This window comes from Saccostrea cucullata, unplaced genomic scaffold, assembly GCF_032062105.1.
Source record: "Saccostrea cucullata isolate Sc308-1 unplaced genomic scaffold, CSIRO_AGI_Scuc_v1 ctg6747, whole genome shotgun sequence".
In the NCBI taxonomy this organism is placed as follows: domain Eukaryota; kingdom Metazoa; phylum Mollusca; class Bivalvia; order Ostreida; family Ostreidae; genus Saccostrea; species Saccostrea cuccullata.
The window spans coordinates 5,536-27,929 of record NW_026928688.1 but is presented as its reverse complement, the minus strand read 5'-3'; the positions used below and the strand labels follow the sequence as shown (position 1 = coordinate 27,929).

Below are 22,394 nucleotides of genomic sequence, written 5' to 3'. Positions count from 1 at the left end.
ACCGAGTAATAATGCGTGCTATGTGTTCTGTATTCTTTGTAAGAACCACGAACTCTAACTCTTGATTCCCGCCTACATTTTGCACCCTTTAAATTCAATTTTAATGGCAATTTGCCCATTAAATCTTGGATTAGTACAAAGAACAGTTCTATGGTAATTGATTAATCATTTTAATTCCAGCTCTAGATAGTTAATGATCATTAATTTCAGCTCTCAAAAAAGGGGGGTAGACGATATTTTCTAGTGAAATCGAACTTTCAAGAATCACTTTATTTTGAAATAGTCTTAAATATGATTAAATGTATTTCATATCTTTTCTTATGCTGTACACAAATAAATAAAACATAATTATATAAATTATTAAAATACAATTATTTAGTTGTAAATAGCTTTAAAATTGGTGAAAAATCAACTTTTTTTTCGTTTTTTGTCTATAAACATATGTTCCCCCCCCCGTGAAACACAAAAAGCTTTGGCATAAATTTGTAAAATGACAGTCTATATTACTTGTAAAAAGAAATTTTTGTTTCATGGGGGGGAAAGATGTTTTAAAAATATTTTCCGTTTTCCATTGATTTCTATAGTGAAATATTCAAGTTTTACCATAATTATAGAGTTATCTTTCTTTGGTATCTCAAAAAAAGTAACGTTTTATGAAAATTCATCTAAATATCTATAAAAATTCTGAAAATCATTCAAATATGTTAACTTTTGAAAATTGACTTAGAGCTAGGCGGGAGAACAATACTATCGTTCGTGGTTCTTTGGCTATTTCGGTTGTATTTATGCCATAGAGGAGAGCGTTGGCATAGTCGAGCCTAGATTTCACCAGAGAACAGACCAGGGTCTTGCAGGCATCCTCTGTAATCAATGGACGTATTCTCCCATTGTTCCTAAGCTGGTAATAGCATGCACGAGACACTGAGGAAATTTGCATTTGCATGCTAAGAGACTTATCAAACCACACCCCGAGGTTCTTTACACTGGTCGCCTCTCTCACGATGGTGTCGCTAAAGTTCAGATGGTAGGATGGAGACTCCTTGAGTTGTTGTTTCGGAGTAAAAACTATAAATTCTGTTTTGTCCTGGTTTAGTTTTAGCATGTTGGAACACATCCACTGCTTGATTTCTTCCAGGCATGTTTCGAGTCTCAAAGCGGTATTATTCCAGTTGTTCCTGGGTTTAAAGACCAGATAAGCTTGGGTATCATCAGCATAACAATGATGGTGTATGTTGTTTTTGGAACATATGTTAACAATAGGTCTGGAAAAAATGGAATATAACCTTGGACCCAACACAGATCCTTGTGGTACACCACATCTAAGATGGTAGTCCCTGGAAAAAGAAGATCCAATAGCAATTTTATGTGTATGCGAGGGCCGAGCCAGATATGCCAAAACCAATTTCTAGTCGATTTATCAGAATGGAGTGGTCGATGACATCAAAAGCTGCAGATAGGTCTAACATAATTAATGCCACACATGAACCAGAATCTAGAGCTGCAACAATATCGTGATGGACTCTAAGTAAAGCTGTTTCAGTAGAGTGACATGGGCGATATGCTGATTGTACATTGTCATGAAGGTAATTTGACTCTAAGTGATGATCAAGACGTTTAGCAACAACTTTTTCGAGAATTTTGGAGAGGAAGGAAAGGTTTGAGACAGGTCTGTAGTTGCGGTACTCCTCTGGATCTAAGCCGGTTTTCTTGATGAGAGGACGAACAACAGCCTGCTTAAAGGATGATGGAACAACAGACTGATTTAGGGAATGATTTATAATGTCTGTTACCATAGCAAGGCAACTATCAAGGCAAGATTTCAGCAAGAATGATGGCATGGGATCAAGTTCACAGGACTTAGGAGATGCTGACAAGATTATGGCACGGATCTGGTCTTGAGATGCAGGTTCAAAGGTATGCAGGTGAACACCAGTAAACTCATTATCATCCTGTAGTGGATCAAAGCCTATCTTACTACCATTACACAGTTCATTTCTTATCTTCTGAATCGTAGTCTGGAAGAATTCTCCGAAGGAGTTGGCCAGCATTTCTTCACATTGATGTGCCGGTAATACAACATCGGACTTGGCTCCCATAAGTCTGTTTGTAAGGCGATACAGTTGTTTCTGATCCTTGCCCATCTCCACAATTTTGCTTGAATAGTAACTCCTCTTACAGTGAATAGCAAGTTTAGATACCTGGGTACAATGACTGCGGTAGATTTCCCTGTGGACAGTCAAATCAGTTCTACGCATTTGTCTCTCTGCCTTTCTCCTCTCCCTCTTAGCAGCTCTTAGCTCACTGGTGTACCATGGACAGTCAGGACGAATGGTAATCACTTTTGATTGTACAGGTGCAAGAGAATCTAGAATGTTTTGAAGTGTTGTATTACATAGATTCACAGATTTTTCCACCGAATTTTCGCCTTTCTGTAATTCGAAAGAAGAGCGGATTGAATCGCTTAGGTCACTGATTACAATATCCCTTAATTTTCTAAATTTAATAGACTTACGCTCCCTTGCCGGCTTGGATAGTGTGAGTTTTGAGCAGATGGCTAGATGGTCACCAGCAGGGTTACCATTCTTGTCGTATAGCCCTGAGTCTGTTACACACGGTTCACCATATAGGACAGAGCTGCTATCCCTCAATATCACCACATCCAGAATATGGCCTCCAGAATGTGTTGATTCCTTCACGTGCTGAACCAATCCATGATCATCTAAGATCCTTAGAAATTTGACACCCTCAGGATCCTGCACATTATCTAAATGGAAATTGAGGTCACCAGTTATAATTAATTCCCTGTGATCAACCACCACACTGTCCAGAAAGTGGGACCATTCGTCGAAAAAGACAGAATTCCTTAGCTGGTTCTTCTTAGATGGAGGAGGTCGGTATATGATACGTAGGCGAGTGAAGTTAATGACGCATTCCAGGTATTCAAAGTGTGTAAATGTATCTTCTCTACTCACAGCTTTAACATCCATGGTGCTCTTGTAAACGAGGGCTACTCCGCCACCTCGACCATTATTTCTCGCTTTATGAATAAATTTGTACCCATCCGGCAAGAGTTCTGATATGATGCACTGATCAGAGTCCCCGAGCCAGGTTTCTGTTAATGCAAGTAGGTCAATATCATTTGATATTATAAGATCACAGATGGAATCGGTCTTATTTCTCACTGATCTACAGTTTAGAGTATAAAGAACCACAGGTTTTGCACAGGGGGCAATAGGTCTTTGACTTTTTGATGTTATTTTGATAAGGTTGGCTGGTATATATTGTCTCCTAGAAATACTATCAGAATTTTCATGCACAGTAACACGTCTTGCAATTTGTCACTGTTTTCTGGCACCACTGCGTTTACCTCTCGTGGTTCACATGTACCCAGTAGAGGCCCAGATCTTGTGTTCACTTTGTGTCCAGATATACCCTACCTTTGTGACACATGTTGAAAAGTTCACTCCTGGAGTACACTGTCTTATTCTTTCTACCTGACTGAACACACATTGGCCACGATACTAACAAGAGGCCCACGGGCCTTATAGGTCACCTGAGTATCATGTAACAACTTTCCAGCGATTGTATTTGGTGTATTTGGGTAGTGTTTTAAGCCAAAAGCCATGAAATTCACGAATTTTGAAAGAGGCACCATTGCTTATCAAAGGGCAGATTTCAAAGCATTAATTTAAATATTTTTAGTCAAAGTACCCCCTTGGTACCCCTGACCCAGCAGCCCTGAAATTATCTAATTTGAAAGAGGACCTTTTCTTCATTATAAGGCCAGCATTTTTTTATGTTTAGGTTTAGTTATGAACATGAGAATAAAAAAGTCCCGAAGGAAAAAGAAATAAATTTTTTTGATAAATCAATTATTAACATTTGTACATTCTTTTTTATGCTATCTTAATAGGCTCCTTACCACTGGACACATAATGCTTACAAATAGGAAAGTAGAACATTTAATTGCTTATTTCATCATCTGCCAGTTTAGGCCAGTTATATAAATTTTGTGATGTTGATCAAAATATATTTTAAAAATTCAATTCTTTAAAAGTCTTTCAATACATCTTCATTTTCTTAATATGTGTTAGGTGAATGTGTATACATTGTTCTAAAATTTATTTGATGCCTAAAATTATAATTCCTATCATTAAAACAGACAGGAAGTATTGGGGAGTAGATTTTTTCAATTAAGTGTAAAATAATTTTTCTGGCTGACACAAATGATACTACATATATTTGTATATTCTTGCCTTTTAATAGTTGAATTTTTTTTTTTATTTCTTCACTTCAGGTTATTGTTTATTTCTTCCTCAAATGGACTTCACTTCTCCCATAGTTTTATTCATTACATCTGATGCATAAGCAACCATTTTCTGAAGAATGATGCTTAGACTGTAAGCTATAACAGAGACCTAAACAATGTCCCTGGGAATATGCAATAGCTACCACGGGCAGTTTAAAACCTGGGGGAGGAAAATAATTTACAGTTACTTTTGAAACGAATACATAATTATCTCACCAGCATGTCACTGTGCAACAAAGTCGTCAGCATTTAATTTGTCCTTTGAACGGGTGAAACATTTTGAATGGCACTCTTATCGATGAATTTTACACTAAACCATGCTAAATTCTTGGATCTAGCTTTATTTACCCGCGGTTTCATCTAAAAACCGGAAGTGCGAGTTCGTAAATTTGAAATCTCGATCCCGACTCAAATTTGACATCGGAAAGAAAAAAATTGTTTTATTTTTTTCTAAAAGTTCAAAACCTTGAGCGGAGGGTTTGTAAAACTGAAAATAAAATAAATCCTGGCGTTAGATATGTAATTAGATCATTAGCATATTAACCAAGAGCAAAGGATAAGATGTTCAAGGAATTCATACATTTCACTATATTAGAGCCCCACCCTAAAACAAGAACCCCTGACCCTAGGGCCATAAAAATTCACAATTTTGGTAGAGGCACTCTTGCTTATCATAACTATGTACTTAGTTAGTTTATTTAATACCCAGGAGCAGAGAACAAGATTTTCAAAGAATTAATGTATTTTCACTATATAATCAATAGAGCCCCGCCCTAACACCAGAACCCCTGACCCTGGGGCTATAAAATTCACAATTTTGGTAGAGGCACTCTTGCTCATCATAACTATGTACTTAGTTGGTTTATTTAATACCCAGGAGCAGAGAAGAAGATTTTCAAAGAAATAATGCATTTTCACTACCTACTTATTTAGCCCCACCCTAGCACTAGAACCCCTGACCCCAGGGCCATGAATTTCACAATTTTGGTAGAGGACTCATTGCTGATTACAATCATGCAAACAGTTTGACTGCTTGATGTCCAGGAGTAAAGAAGAAGATTTTTAAAGATTGCACTAATTTTAGTGGTTTTGGCCCCTTCCCTCAGGCCCCAGGGGGGCAGGGATCATGAAATTCACAATTTTTGTTCCCCTTCACCCATAGATATTTTGTACCAAATTTTGTTGAAATTGGTTCAGTGGTTGCAGAGAAGAAGGTGAAAATGTTCAAATGTTAACGCACGACGAACGACGGACGACGAACGACGACGGACGAAAACAGATAGCAATAGGTCACCTGAGTTTACTCAGGTGACCTAAAAATAGCACAGGTATTTAGTCCTATTGTCAAAAATAAAATGACATTATCCTAAAAAATATGCACAACACACAAAAAAAATCACACCCACTAGTGTTTGGATAGGTTCTCCACATCAAATTCCAGCACAATAAATCCAAAAATAAGCAATTTAAATCCCCAAAAGCACAAATAAACAGGAGCGAAAAACAGTGCTGGCAGCCAGTGAGAAAAGTTGGTACATATGTCTATTTTGTTTAGAAGTTAGATAGAAAAAATAGGCAGTTATAGGATATCCTTCAGGCACCTCACATAAATAGCTAGAATCTTTGCAATGACCCACACATTGTATGGAGTAATGTTTGGACACACAAACGCATCATGTCTCATTATGTTGACAACGTTGTAAGCTCTCGCTCATTGAACATACGAATCTTGATAAAATATAATGAGTTGTTTCTAGGAAATTTAGAAGCGAGCACAATGTTTGCAAAGAAAGGTCCATTGCATTATTGCTATGTCTATCATCGCAAAAAAAGTGAGTGCTAACCCCCCCCCCCCTCCCCCGAAAATCCTATGTTTGTTTTTCAAAATAGTGTCAAAGATTTTAAAAAATTGCATTACTAAGTATGTGATGGAACATGTACTGGCCTTATAATACCACTTGTTAAAAAAATATTTGGTTGCCCTCTCTCCCGATCTACTGCCTAGAAATGGCCCGACTTTTTTTTAACATTCCATTACACGATATTTTTTTCTTTTTCTTCCGTCAACAATTCTGTTTAAATTTTAAGGATTTTTTTTCTCACCTATAAATACGGACCCAATAATTTTTCCCTGAGTTGGGAGGACCACCAAACATCTTTTTAAAGATGTTTATAGGTTGATTTGTGTCCCCCGCTTTCGCGAAAGCGAGGGGACATTAAATCTCATTCGTCTGTCCGTCAGTCTGTCCGTCACAAAAACTTTAACCTTGCCCATAACTTATGATTTACTGGTGCTATGATTTTCATATTTCATATGTGTATTCCTTGTGATAAGACCTTTCTTTGGGTACCACCAAATTTGACCTTTTGACCTTGACCTTGGAGTTTGACCAACTTTTACTCAAAATTTCCAAACATTTACTTTGGCCATAACTTTTGAATGGTAGGTACTAGGACTTTCATATTTCAAATATTTATTCTTTGGGACAAGACCTTTCATTGGATACCAACAACATTGACCTTTTGACCTTGACCTTGGAAATCTTGCGTACTTATGAAAAAACTATAACCTTGACCATAATTTTTGAACGGTAAGGGCTATGGCTTTTATACTTCACATAAGTTATTCTTGTAAAAAGACCTTTCATTTGGATACTAAGAACTTTATCCTTTTGACCTTGACCTTGGAGTTTTAACTACTTTTTAAGAATTATAACATTGGTCACAACTTTTGAACAGTAGATTCAAGGACTTTTATATTTCACTTATGTATTCTTTGTGACAAGACCTTTCATTGGATACCAACAACTTTGACCTTTTAACCTTGACCTTAGAGATTTACGTACTTCTGAAAAACTTTAACCTTGACCATAACTTTTAAACGGTAAGAGCTAGGGCTTTCGTACTTCACATATGTAATCCCTGTGAGACGGCCTTTCATTGCATACCAAGAACTTTGACCCTTTGACCTTGGAGTTTAAACTACTTTTTAAAAACTTTAACCTTGGTCACAACTTTTGAACGGTACAAACAAGGACTATCATATTTTAAATATTTATATTCTTTGTGGCAAGACTTTACATGTGATACCAATAACTTGGACCTTTTGACCTTGAACCTAAAAAATAATATTTCGCCCACAAAGACACCGAAAGCGGGGGACCACAATTCTTTGAATTTACTTGTTTCTTTTTACTTTGTAAAATTGTAAATTTGAAAATATGGGCAAATAGAAAAAAAATTTATTCATTAAATCTCCTAACCCACTCTGAATGATTTCATGCCTTTTCAACTGTTGCTCCTCTGTAATGAAATTATAAATGCATGTTTATTTGACACAGCATACGAGGGGTGATCCAAAAGTAAACAATATCTTAGGTATTTGATATTTATATTATTGTTGATATATTCAAGTATTTTTCAAAGTGTAAAATTGTAATTGAAGGTCTTTGATAGCATATTGCTTTATTAAAAACACATCCCTTTTCAAACTTGCTTTCACCGGGCAACATAACAAGTATCATATTTAACCATACGCTACTTCAAAGGCATTTCTAAGATATACATGTTCCACGAGTTCCACTGAGACAACCATTTTTCGCCAAAAGTACCTGAATAATGACGTCATTTTCAGATTGACATCACAAACAAGGATAAAAACTTCAGCATATGCTATATATAGAACTTGTGTTTGGCTATCTAATCTGAACTGTGGTTTTGTAGATAAAGAGATTTTTCGCGAAATTTTTGATAACGCTTCGTACTAGTAGGTACTAAAACAAGGTCATTCGTATCAATTTTATGTGTCTAATTTCTTTGTGTTTTATTGTAGATAATTAAATTTTAATAGATAATATAATTTATCTTTGGCAAACTTACTAACTCTTAATTTTTAACTTTGATGGTGCTCATTTTTCCGTACCTGGAATCAAAGAGTTTAAATTTTTTTTTATCAATACGTAAACTTTATAACAACTGTTCGATAATAATACTAAATAAATTACTTCAAGCCACACTATAACACCTTCCTCTTTTAAAAGCGTTAATATATTATTTGGAATATTTTGCAACTGTAATTCTCTTCTACATTTAAAGATTGTTATGCCCCTCCATATTAAGAAGAGGTCTGGAAAACAAGATTCTGTGCTAAAAATAGACCACGTGCTGCTACCATGAACTACTTTCATGGTTCTTTACACTCTTTTTGAAGACAATGGTACCTTGTTTTGAACTTGAAATTATCATTTAAAAGTGCAAAATTTAAACATGTTCTCAACAAATGGTTGTAGAGAGAACATTAATGCACAGTTTGCATATTTTTTTGGATTTTTTAAGGGTCTGCTGAATTCTGTAGCTGCGCAGTTCTAAGGAGCATATCAAAAGCATTTTTCTGCAAAAGTATAGATTATATATGCACAACATGCATTCGGTTATGCATATTTATTGTATCTTTATCAAAAAGACTTAAAATTTGATCAAAATATAATGTATTTTAGCCATTTGAAGAAATGTTTACATTTTGCTCTCACTGCACTAAAAGTGGCCATACATCCCCCTTAATCTTCCCAAGCCCAGTGGTTCTGGAGAAATTTTTTTTTAAAGATTTTTCCTATATATTCCTATGTAAAACTTGGGTCGGCCATTTTGGCCCCACCCTTGCTCCGGGGGTCATGATTTGAACAAACAGGAGGTCCAATTGCTCATATTCCTTCATTGTTCAACCAATTTAAAATTTTTGTATTTGATATTTTGAATTAGAAATCATTATTTTTCTGAAATATATAAATTTTTGGAAGCCTTATTTATTAAAAAAAAAAATAGTTAAGATTTTCCACCAAATATATCTGCTACAACGTCTTAAACTTGGTAAGACAAAGAGGGAAAATAACTGTGTCGACCTCCAATATGGCGACCAACGGGAGGTAACTTTCGCTAAATTTAGGCCTATCGAAAACTATCTATAATCAACGTTAATGAAATCTGATGAATACTTACACATTTCACCTCTTCTTCTCCCAAATAAAACGTAACATCTTTAGTTACCTTTACGTACTGAGGCATCAGTTTGCATGTAAGGGGGTGTTTTCTAAATACATGTACTCTACATCAACCTGGCACATGCCAAGATCTAAGAAGGCATCGTAATCGAAGAAATTAAATCTGATGTAAATGCTTTCAAGACAACCATCATACACCCCTCCACATACACCTCCCACTATACACATGACAGACATCGTTCAATGCATATCCTTCAGTGCTAACAAATCGGACAAAAGAGAAGAAAAAGAAGTGAAGAAACGACATGTTCAACATCGCATGTTCAACGCCATATAAAGAACTCTGAATCTCGAACCCGATGAAAATTCTAAACTGATTTTTGTAAGTAAATGATTGTAGTTTATATATTGTAGTTATTTATTTTTGTTATGCATAAATTTCTACTCTTTAGAAGGGTTGAGGATATGAAAGAAAAAAAGAATTTAAAAAAAGCTCTTTTGTATTTTCTTTCTTTTTCTTTTTCATAACATCTTAAAATTCAGCAAGAAAGTTTTTCTCCCCTTAAACAAAAACTTTTTTTCTTACTATAAATTTTAAGATTTGAAGAGGTAAATGACTTCAGTGTAAAATTAATGTGTTATTTTAAGTTTAAGGGTTCAGGGGTTCAAGAATGTTAGTCATAAAAATCCAATTAAACTAAATTAACTATTATGTTTACTTACTGCTGACATTGTCATGCCTTTTGGACTTTCTAATAGTCCCGCAACATTCCAACGTTTGATGGAAGCCGTGTTGTGCGGACTTCAATGGGAAAAATGCCTAGTCTACTAAGACGATGTAATGGTATTTCAAAAACTTTCCAAGAAACTCCAAACAATTTAGGTTCCGTAATTGATCGGTTCAGAAAGGTTTATCTGAAATTAAAACCAAAGAAATCTGTGTTCTTTAAAAAAGAAGTTTCATTTCTTGGCCATGTTGTTTCGGCTGATGGCATAAAATGCGATCCGGACTAAATTGCCGCTATCCAGAAGTGGCCAATACCTAAAAATATATCAGAAGTTCGAATCTTCTTAGGACTTGCGTCCTACAACCGCAAATTCATAAATAACTTTTCTTTGATCGCTTACATGTATCCCTTAACAAAGCTTACTAAAAAAAATAGATCATTTCAATGGACAAAGGAAATCGAAATGCTTTCCAGACGCTTAAATCACTGTTAACGGAAGCTCCAATATTCACATATCCGGACCCGGAAGAACAATTTTTTTTTTGGATACCGATGCAAGTGCAATTGGTGTTGACGCGGTACTATCACAAGTACAAAACAGAAGAGAAAGTAATAGCTTATGGACGCAAAACCCTTTCGAAAGCTCAAATCAAATATTGAACAACATATCGCGAGTTGCTCGCAGTTGTTATATTCGTTAAACAATTTAAGCATTATGTTTGGAACACATTTTATTCTTCATACCGATCATTCAGCTTTACAATGGTTAAAGAATTTCGAAGAAACGAAGGGAATGTTATCCCGGTGGATATCATGATCATTCCTTGATACGTATGACTTTGAAATAAAACACAGAAAAGGCTCAATGCATGGAAATGCAGATGGACTCTCGAGATGTCCAAAGCGCAAATGCAAAAGACTCGAATGCGTCCAATGTAAGGATAAAATTCATGAAAAGAATGAAAACTTGTCCGAATCAGATAAGCAAATTGTTGCCTCAGTCATATTGGAACGTATTGCAAGTGTTGAAAACGAATTTGATAATTAACAAATTCCAGTCTAACACCTATTCACTGCATGAAAATTCGGCTTTACAAAACAAGTGAAGATAATGTAAATTTATTATTTACAATGCCTTTAATTGGCTTTTCTGAAAAAAGTCAAAGTTGGAAAAGGTAACCTTTACATTAACTTTACATGCACTTAAATATGATGTAATGTCCCACATTGTCTTGACTTTACAAAAAGGTAAAGTTAATATTTACAACCATTAAACACCATATTTAGGATATATTAAATCTGATAATTACAGATCTTAAATTTAATTAAATACCATCTTTAATTACCACAAAAGTTAATAATTTCTGTTTTCCATTCTAGTGAATAAAGCCTTATGCAATTTATAAATAAGATTTTTCTTCCAAGTCGATACTGCGGAAGTCTGGACATCATAATTAATATATACAAAGTAACAAAAAGTTAACTTTAACTTTGTTTATTACTATTTTTTTTACAAACATAAGATCAAAAACATCAAGATTCTTGACAGTATATGTTGCCCACATCCTATTAGCAAATCACATACACATAAATAAGTATCGAAGACAGGGTACATTTCACAAAAATGTTTTTCGTACGTGACATGTTCTATAATAAAACCAACTGTACATTCTTGAATTTAAAGCTGTGAATCAACATAAAACTACTATGTTCCTCTTTCTTGTGGATATTGGTTTCAGTGGAAATCAATAACTTTCAAAATGTATTTGTCACATCTCCCTTTTCAGAGTCCAAAACTTTTCTTCCCATGCAGGCATTCTTCTAATGCTTTTCCTAAAAGAAAAAAAATCTATAAGTATATTTTCAGTGCTATGCATAAGTATGAATATTTTCAAAGGCATCTGTTATCAGAATTCACAATACCATGATTAATAAAACTAAAAATAATGCACAACCTAATTAATAAATAAAAAGTTCATACATGACCTTTAACCTTAAAAAAAATAAGAGGCCCATGGGCCACATTGCTCACCTGAGTAACTTGGGTGATGCAGTTCTTTACCAGATTTCTCCTCTTACTATACCTATCGTACCCCACTACCCTCTTCCTTTTTATGATTTTAATACCTAAGATTCTAAACTACCCGAAGATGCTTCAACACAAGTTTCAGCTTTTCTGGCCCAGTGGTTCTTGAGAAGAAGATTCTAAAAAGATTTGTTCTATATATTTCTATGTAAAACTTGGATTCCCTATTGTGGCCCCGCCCTACCCCCGGGGGTCAAGATTTTAACAATTTAATATCTACACTACCCAAGAATGCTTCCACATAAGTTTCAGCTTTCCTGGCCCAGTGGTTCTTGAGAAGAAGATATTTAAATATTTATTCCATATATTTCTATGTAAAACTTGGATTCCCTATTGTGGCCCCGCCCTACCCCCGGGGGGTCATGATTTTTTAAACAACTTAATATCTACACTACCCAAGGATGCTTCCACATAAGTTTCAGCTTTCCTGGCCCAATGGTTCTTGAGAAGAAGATTCTAAAAAGATTTGTTCTAAATATTTCTATGTAAAACTTGGATTTCCTATTGTGGCCCCGCCCTACCCCTGGGGGTCATGATTTTAACAATTTAATATCTACACTACCCGAGGATGCTTCCATATGAGTTTCAGCTTTTGAGGCCCAGTGGTTCTTGAGAAGAAGATTTTTAAAGATTTGTTCTATATATTTCTATGTAAAACTTGGATTCCCTATTGTGGCTCGCCCTACCCCCGGGGGTCATGATTTTAACAATTTAATATCTACACTACCCAAGGATGCTTCCACATAAGTTTCAGCTTTCCTAGCCCAGTGGTCCTTGAGAAGAAGATTTTTAAATATTTGTTCTATATATTTCTATGTAAAATTTGGATACCCTATTGTGGCCCCGTCCTACCTCCGGGGGTCATGTTTTTAACAATTTAATATTTACACTACCCAAGGATGCTTCCACATAAGTTTCAGCTTTCCTGGCCCAGTGGTTCTTGAGAAGAAGATTTTTTAATGACCCCACCCTATTTTTGTCTTTTCTTGATTATCTCCCCTTGTAAGGGGACTTGGCCCTTCATTTTTACAATTTAAACTCCCCCTCACCCAAGGATGCTTTGTACCACGTTTGGTTAAAATTGGCCCATTGGTTCTTGAGAAGAAGTCGAAAATGTGAAAAGTTTACAGACGAACGGACGACGGACAAAATGTGATCAGAAAAGCTCACTTGAGCCTTCGGCTCAGGTGAGCTAAAAATTATATTAATTTAATAAGATGAGTGGACCTCTTATTATTGACATATTATATGAAGAATCAATGGGTTAGGTCATGTATCCCTTATCACAAAAAGCCTTAGGCCATCCTTAAAAAAATGTTTTTTTGCGGTAACGCGACCGACTCACCAAAATCCACCCTACTGGATTTTTTTTGTGGGTTCAAAATCTTTCTTCTTTTTTTTCGTATCCATTTTCCGTTTTTATCCGATTAATATTTTTTTACATCTCCATTGCACCTACGCCGTTTTTAAAAAAAGAACTGTGTCTGATGTGTTCTAATATTTGAGCAATAAAAGATTGAATTCATTTAGAATGCTTTAATTTTCGTGTTTGATTAGTAAGGTGAAATCGAAGACACAGTTAATACCTCTATATAATTGAAATTTATTTCTGACATTTTGCCTCAAAAAAAAATATAAAGTGCCACGCCACAGCATGATACGCCCGTCAAAAAATTACAATTAACTTAAACAGTTTAGAGTGCAAGAAAATCATGTAAACCTTGATTCTAAAATTTCCATGATTTTTTCTATTCCTTAAAATATTTGTTTATCCATCGATATCCCCTGTGGTGTAGGCATTAATTATAACAAATTACATCATTGATAGATTTCTGTACTGGTTGTATTAGACCTTAATTGTCAAATGCTCATCATATTAAACAATATCAAATTTAAGTCTTAACAACTTAATTTAAACCAAATTAATTTTGAAAATAAAAGGCTGGGCCATCAAATGACATATGCTATTTAAACTGACCAGCAGTTCTTCTGTCTAATTCTCAAAGGACACAGATAAGAAGATGCTAGCTAGCCTTCCTAAATTGAACTCATTAATTAATCTTTGACTGGATGCTTGTCTTCTCATTACTATAGATGAATGAATCTGCACTATCTACCATAAAATATTTTTAAAACATTTAAAATACTCAATGATTTTTTTTTTTAACATTTAATGTCAGAAAGGTTTAAATATGCAATTTCTGTGGAAAATGGACATGCTGATTCCACCCCTATGAAATTAGTTTTTTAAATTAATAATATTATATAATATTAGATTAGTTTATAATGCAATATCAAATTAGTGTTAATAACTTTTCATCAAAATCATTTTAAAACTTAGGCTAGCCAACAAGAGCTATTCTTAATCCAACAGGCTTACCCATCTGCCCAATTCCCAAAGGCACATAGATAACACCGATGGTCTCCAGTTTGCTCCTCACACTAAACTCATTAATTTCTCTCTAATTTGACATGCAATTTTCTGTTATCAAAACTCTTGACCAGTGCTTGATAATTACACTCATGGGAGACATGGGATTTCTCTTAACATACATAATATCTGTTATAGATTGCTGTTAAGTATATGCTGAAAAAAATAAGTATTTTCTTGATTTAACACTTTTTTAATAAGGATACGACTAAAAATTTGCATTTTTTAGGATTATGAAATTCAAAATTTAAAAGACTTAGTTTTTTAAAAAATTTCACTTAAATTAAAGGTCACAGTGATCTTGAAATAGGTCGCGACACACCTTCTACCCAAGATGTATACATTTGCCAAGTTTGATAGTTCTAGGTCTAATAGTTTACTAGTTATGAGCCGGACAGGATTTTTCCATATTTGGCCATAGCATCTTAATTAAAGGTCAGAGCGACCTACTTTTTGTGCGCGACACACCGTCTACCCAAGAAGTATCAGTTGACAAAGTTTGATAATCCTAGGCCTATTAGTATTGAAGTTATGAGCCGGACAGGAATGGACAGACGGACAGCTAGACAGACGGACGGACGGACACGAAGCCTATAACATAATACGTCCCGTCTTAAGACGGGCGTATAAAAAGCCTACCTACCTACTCACACCTAAAATGACGAGGCGCATTACTGCAAAAATAAAATTTTTTAAGGATGGCCTTATCCCTAAAATTACAATTAGAGAATTATGTACTTTTTAAGGGTACTTATCACAATCAAAGAATAAATCCCTGATACATAAGGAAATGATAGGTTTTCCTGACTACTCAGTAGTCAGTTTACAAAAAGAACAAAATAGTGCTACATATTTAGCTTAGCTGTACATGTGTACAGAATCATACTCAAGTTATGGTTTAGGATATATGTACCTTTTTCCCAAATAGCGTTATTCTGCTCATGAACTTTTTCCTGATATGGAACAGTAAAAGGACTTTGGGTGAGATCCATCAAATTGAAGACGACAATCAGGCTGAAATAGAATTCATACAGTGATTAACATTTTATACACCTGGACAAATATATAGTTAATATTTTTATTAAAAATTATGAGTTTGAAGCACACGGTCACCAAAGAATGAATTGATTTTGAAAACTCATACACAATGCAATCAAAGTTAATAGCTATGAACTGCCAAACACCCTTTCTTTATCAAGAATACTTTAAAATTAAATCCATATATAAACAATACTTGCCATCTATAATATGAAACTTGAGAACCCTCCTCTTCTTCATGGCAGATCTTTTAATTTTCTCATGGTAGGCTGAGTAGCTTGAGCCTATACAAAAGAAATTGAACATTTTATACAAATACATTTGACAATAATGACTCCCGAGCAAGTCAAGCACTAAATAATGTAAATGTTTGTTCAAGTAACATTTCACGATACTTATTATTTGATTTTTTAAAAATGTGCTTGTACCAAAAAACTTCGGGATCCTCAATCATGTTTTGTCATCTTCCTTGCCCCGTCTCAATGTTTTCCCTTCAACAATCTGCATACTGATTTCACTCAACCTGTATTTTAACAAAATGGACACAATTAAAATACAAAATGTTATAAATAAAATAAACTTATTTGTCGATTTCGGAGTTGAAACTCTCAACCAAAGCATAAATACATCTGTAACTAAGTTTTATGACAACTGATTGTGTATATTCTCAGTAATTAGCAAAAACCCGGTTTCAGTTTCAAATTCCCGGCCCGGCTCGGTTTTAACTACTCATTTTAGTCCCACTCCAGAATTGTTTTTCTTTGTCTTGTTTAATATTCCAGAGACATACACCTTTACAGAATAAACTGAAACCCATAAACATTTAATCCCCAAATTATCAAAATACTAATTTAACATTCTGGCAGTAAATAACATATACAGCGAAGTTTTGTTTCACTACATTTATGCACAATGTACTGATGTATGCTGAAAGTGAAAACGGTTGGAAATCGTAAACTAACCTGCAGTGCATGCCAATCCGGGAGTTCGAGCAGTTGTCAAGACAAGAATCTCCTTAAATCTAGATGAGGTTTCAAAAAATTACCACAGGTTGCAAACTTCGTCAAAATAGCGATGCAGACCCTCTCCACTTGATTTGAAATGATTGGCTATTCAGCCGAATACACAGTGCCATATTTGGGTTACTTATCAGAGTAGATCGTTCGTTTTACATTCGAGAAGAGTTTACATATTATTTGAATGAAGAGGATAACATAATACTGAGCTGAAAATTGTGTGTAAAGTATGTTTTAATAGTTTACAATACAGACTGTAAATGTGCGGGAGATTTTATAGATATTGAAGCTTGTAAACAAAACCAATAAACGTAGGACTTATTCACGGCAACGTATAGGAACCAGAACAGGGAACCAGTCTAGAATGCAAAGAAAATTCCGCCAAGTAAACAACAAAGAAAGGGATTTGGGATGTTGTCAGTTGTATGTATACGTTATGTGCGACGGTGACTGCAAGGTAATACATGTGTCTTATTTGTCGCGAATAATTCGTTTCATTTTATTATGGAAATTTATCCGTCCCAACACTTGCAGAAATATAGTTAATCTGACTTCAAAATTCCTTCCTCTGTTCCCCCAAGTACATGTAACACTCTTCGCTCTCATTTTTTTTTTTAATTTTCATTGTATATTTTTTGTAGAAAAAAGGAATGTGGAGCTAATGCATGCTGCTAAGGATGGAAAGGTCTTGTGTTTATTGGTGGTGCCTGAGACACCAGTCACAGTTGTACCTTATTTCCATTTTAGGTAATGTCTTTTGAGTTTTTTTAAGTAGAGGAAACAATGCATTTTTCATTCAATATAAATGTAAAATTCTAGAGATAATTTTTTTTCAACATTGCTGGATAGTCACTACATGATTTTATCTAAAGAAAAGTATTTAAATTATTTTCTCACATTTTTTAAAGAGGCCGGGTATGGTAAAGAGATAATTCATTTTTTATTCAAAATTTTATTTTCCATGCATTTGTACAGGGAGTCTATATACATATGAGGTGAGCGGCAGATTTAATTTTGAAGATGGGTGACTTTCAGATGTTGTGATGAAGATTGTTGAAAGGGATTATCAACATAGAACCAATCCATATGAATGTGCAAGTCAGGTGAGGATTGGACTTCAACGTGTAATCAAGAAATGTTTATACATAATGATTATGTGCAATGGTGACTGCAAGGTAATACATGTGTCTTATTTGTTGCGAATAATTCGTTTCATTTTATTTCCGAAATTTATCCGTCCCAACACTGGCAGAAATAATATGTTGACGGTGCGACCGTTAGAGCGAGCGCAAACTCTTCTATTGTTTTAATTTAGATCGGGCTCGTCAAACCGCATGTGACATTTGGTGCGTCTAGAACTCTGACGTCAGATGACGTATGTAAGTTACAAATACTAAGAAAAACTGAACAGTGCTGAAAGTTAATGAAAAAAGTTACATTTACAATTAATCTTTAATATGTATCCATTTAATCAAGGCGAGTAAACTTTTTGTTGAACATTTGCCGTCATTCTCGCGAGAACGCAACTTTGCTAAGTGATGCATTGTGGGTCAAAATTACTGCAGCAAAAAATTCTAAAGAATGAATGTGCAGTAGTCCGAATTTTCTCTTCACCCAGGCGTTGTCGTTAGAGCTCACAGTTACGAGCGTCGCTTCGCGACGCTTGCTGCGCTCGCTATAATTAATCTGACTTCAAAATTCCTTCCTCTGTTCCCCCAAGTACATGTAACACTCTTCGCTCTCATTTTTTTTTGTTAATTTTCATTGTATATTTTTTGTAGAAAAAAGGAATGTGGAGCTAATGCATGCTGCTAAGGATGGAAAGGTCTTGTGTTTATTGGTTGTGCCTGAGACACCAGTCACAGTTGTACCTTATTTCCATTTTAGGTAATGTCTTTTGAGTTTTTTTAAGTAGAGGGAACAATGCATTTTTCATTCAATATAAATGTAAAATTCTAGAGATAACTTTTTTTCACCATTGCTGGATACTCACTACATGATTTTATCTTAAGAAAAGTATTTAAATTATTTTCTCATATTTTTTAAAGAAGTCGGGTTTGGTGAAGAGATAATTCATTTTTTATTCAAAATTTTATTTTCCATGCATTTGTACAGGGAGTCTATATACATATGAGGTGAACGGCAGATTTAATTTTGAAGATGGGTGACTTTCAGATGTTGTGATGAAGATTGTTGAAAGGGATTATCAGCATAGAACCAATCCATATGAATGTGCAAGTCAGGTGAGGATTGGGCCTAAAAAAAATTATGTTTGTTTCCTGTAACCCGACCGACCCATTCAAATTATTCCTGGGTGGATTTTTTTCCCCTGACAAATGGCAAAACTTTGTTTGATCAATCAGCTGATTCCATTTATTAAATTAAAACAATAGCTTGTAGCTTAATTTGAGACATAAAATATGTCAACTTAGCGTACATTTACCTTGAATATAAAGAGTAATCATTATTGTAACAACAGTTTCCCCCTACAACTTTCTGAAGTTCATTTTATGCTGCTCGGCAGCCATTTTGGATGCCATGTTGGGTGTCCACTGTAAATATAACACCTGGTATTTTCAGTCTTGGGATGTTTCACCATCCATAAGAAAAAAAAAATCCGACCTACCGACCCTTGATATTTTGGGAATGTTACAGGAAACAAACTTATTTTTTTTTAAGCCTTGGACTTCAACATGTAATCAAGAAATGTTTATTTATTGCATAGCTTAGTGAAAGCACGCCACAAACATTTTAAGTATCTCAGTAAGTTTCATGGATATTACAGATGTATCACTATCATATGTTTGACATTGAGTCGCAATGTCTAAATTTCCATTATGTTTAGTTATACATAAGTAAGTTACTTAAGTATGTCTTCAAAAGCTTGTGCTTTAATTTCAATAGAAGTAATGAAAACCTCTTTAAAAATTGTATTGTTTTTCATTATAATTTTTAAAATGATTATTATTAGGACTTGTACAACACCTGAGTACCTAGATGACTGTTGAACTAATTGGTGAACAAGAAAAGATGTCAGAGAGGGGAATCCAATACAGATGCCATGATCAAGAATATATACTCTTAACAATGATATGATCAAGAATATGTAAACTTGTAACGATTTAAAATATCTTATCTGTAAATCACTCTTCATTACTTAATTGTTCACACATTATCATCTACACTTGTGCTATAAATCTTATCTGTATATTAATCGCCCCCTCTTATCTAACCCCCCTACTGATCGTAATGACCTGTGTATTGACTCCTGATTTTAAGGATCTGGAAATGTGCTCCTGATCGTCAGGAACGGATCTTGAGTATATATATAGTGCGACAGAATTTTAGAATAAGATAGGAAGATGGAAATATAGAAGACTTAGTAGATAGAACTGTTAGATATAGATAAAGTTACTCACTTACTTGGACTATTACATAATATTTCTTGAATTTATATGTACATGTGATTGTTAGGGCCCCGCAAGGATTTGCGGGTGCCCTATAGTAATCACTCTGTCTGTCTGTCTGTCCGTCTGTCTGTCCGTCTGTCATTCTTCCGTCCACAAATTTTCTGTTTTTTCCTAATAACTTTTTTATGGTAGCCAAATTAAGTTCAAATTTGGTATGGTAGTTCAGTAGGCAAAAAGACATATTTTGATGCTATGTTTGTTTCTCTATGCCCTCTGGTTTGGAGCAGGGGTGGTGGGGTAGATTCCTTAACTTTATACAAGAATGAATTGGGAAAGAGAGATAACTTCTGAAAATGTTGTAAACTGAATACTGCAATGAATGAGCCCCTTGGGATTAATTAGCTTTCCTCCTGAAGAAAATCCAAAGCATTATCTTTATCTGTCACATTGAGATTAATTACCACCTCTGTCTGCAAATGAAGTTTGTTTTGAAGTTAAGTCCATTTGGAATGCTATGAACACCATGAAATGTGGATTGAAGTATAAATGTTTTTACTTTATTTTTGTTGAAATAGCCTACACGATGAGTTCTAATTTCATTGACTTCTAAAAAGAAGAAATAGATTAAAGAGGATATATTTTTTATTTTTATTTGTTTTTATTTATTTGAAAATTCAAGAATATTATTAATTTTTAAGGCAGTTGGATAAAAACCTCGATCATTCTATCATTACTGAAAAAGTTCTTATTAAAAATGAAGAAGAAAATGATGAGAGAGAAGTACAATTAATCCCTTGGGATTAATTATCTAGCCTGCTGCAGAAAATTTAGAAGGCTTATCTTTATCTGTCACTTTAAGATTAATGAAAACCTTTGTCTGCAACTGCTGTTTGTTTTGAAGTTAAGGTCAAGCCTTCATGATATGTATTTGCATTAATTGAAGGCTGGCATTTTATATAACAAAAGCTTCACTATTATTTAGATATACATTCGGTGTTGAGTTGTTCTTTACTGCCTTATGTAAAATAAATACAAGGATATTATTTACAGGTTTTTGGATATTCGGGAATTTTCTTGAAATTTTAAGAATATGGTTGCTGTTTCTTATTTGTCATATACATGTATTTCTTAAATCATTCCATAAGCTGCACCCTTATAATTCTACCTCATGGCGGGGCCCTTGCTGACTGGTCAGTTTTCTAGTTTTATCTGAATTTATTTTTTGTGAATTATTTTTCCTGAATGTTTCTATTTTTGATGTGCTGTGTAAGTAAACTGTAGACTAGAATTTCGGCATCTATTTTCAAGATATGAGGAACAAGGATAAATTAATTTATTCATGCAAACTGACATTATGAAATGTGTTGTAAGACCGCTCGGTGTGGCGCTACAAACTAACTAGGAAATATCTTTAAGATTTATAGATGAACATGCAAGCATTCATGATTTTGAATGTTATTCAGCCAGAGAGTTTTTGCACAAATTTAATTTTCAGTAGAGTAATTTAAACTGGATGTGTAATTTTCAGTACAGTTATATAAAATGAATATGTTACTTATTATGATTGTCAATTTCTCAACAGGACATATTTGTAGTTTATTTATACAATCATTCTTGCAGAACAAAACACACAGAACTTTTTTTCTCTGTGTGCATCATACACTTGTAAATGTTTTACACCACCATGTTTACATATTTTACATTGATGACATGTAAATCGAGCACACACATGAAAATGCGTATATCTTGATACATGCAAACATGCATCTACCATAACCTATTACATATTTTCCAAGGTGTGTGAAGTCGAGCACATACATGAAAATGTGTGAAGCTGGACACATACACAAATACATATGCATCTGCCACAACCTATTACATATTTTCCAAGGTGTGTGAAGTCGAGCACATACATGAAAATGTGTGAAGCTGGACACATACACAAATACACATGCATCTGCCACAACCTATTACATATTTTCCAAGGCGTGTGAAGTCGAGCACATACATGAAAATGTGTGAAGCTGGACACATATGCAAACACACTAACATATACATACCACAGACATAAAAAACATAATCTAAACTAAGTCAAGCACAGACAGGCTCACTGGGTGAAGCTGGATTCATACATGATCTCATGCATTTTGCAAACTGCTTCCTCACATATATTCTAATAGATTTTTCACCATTTTTTGTGTTTGTGAATATGTAAAATGCATCATTTTGCATTACAAGTTGAAGATGTTATTAGCCTGTATGTAAGCGCAAATTAAATAGCCTTTTATGTAATTTTTTCACATTTTAAATTCAATTTAAACTGCAAAGTTTATTTCATATATGTACATGCACCATAAAGAATAAATAATATTGTACCGG

General features: G+C 34.4%; 1 protein-coding gene and 2 long non-coding RNA genes across 5 annotated transcripts; 1 reads left to right on the top strand and 2 right to left on the bottom strand.

Annotated features, from left to right (window-relative positions):
• Positions 1-1,361: 1,361 nt before the first annotated feature.
• On the bottom strand, positions 1,362-2,987 carry LOC134278448 (uncharacterized). Its single transcript, XM_062760768.1, has one exon. It carries the CDS (start codon positions 2,985-2,987, stop codon positions 1,362-1,364), a length of 1,626 nt encoding a protein of 541 aa, XP_062616752.1.
• A 12,584-nt stretch (positions 2,988-15,571) lies between these two features.
• LOC134278451 (uncharacterized) lies at positions 15,572-16,691 on the bottom strand. Its single transcript, XR_009994451.1, has 3 exons — positions 16,552-16,691; positions 16,018-16,112; positions 15,572-15,873 (listed from the first exon to the last, which is right to left on the bottom strand). It is a non-coding gene; the product is annotated as an uncharacterized LOC134278451 (long non-coding RNA).
• A 235-nt stretch (positions 16,692-16,926) lies between these two features.
• On the top strand, positions 16,927-20,639 carry LOC134278449 (uncharacterized). 3 transcript variants are annotated; one of them, XR_009994449.1, is made up of 6 exons: positions 16,927-17,062; positions 17,247-17,352; positions 17,581-17,708; positions 18,387-18,492; positions 18,721-18,848; positions 19,577-20,639. It is a non-coding gene; the product is annotated as an uncharacterized LOC134278449 (long non-coding RNA). The 3 variants fall into 3 exon arrangements; XR_009994450.1 differs by lacking the exon at positions 16,927-17,062 and having other exon boundaries at positions 17,073-17,352; positions 17,581-17,780; XR_009994448.1 differs by lacking the exon at positions 16,927-17,062 and having other exon boundaries at positions 17,079-17,352.
• The last annotated feature ends 1,755 nt before the right edge of the window (positions 20,640-22,394 follow it).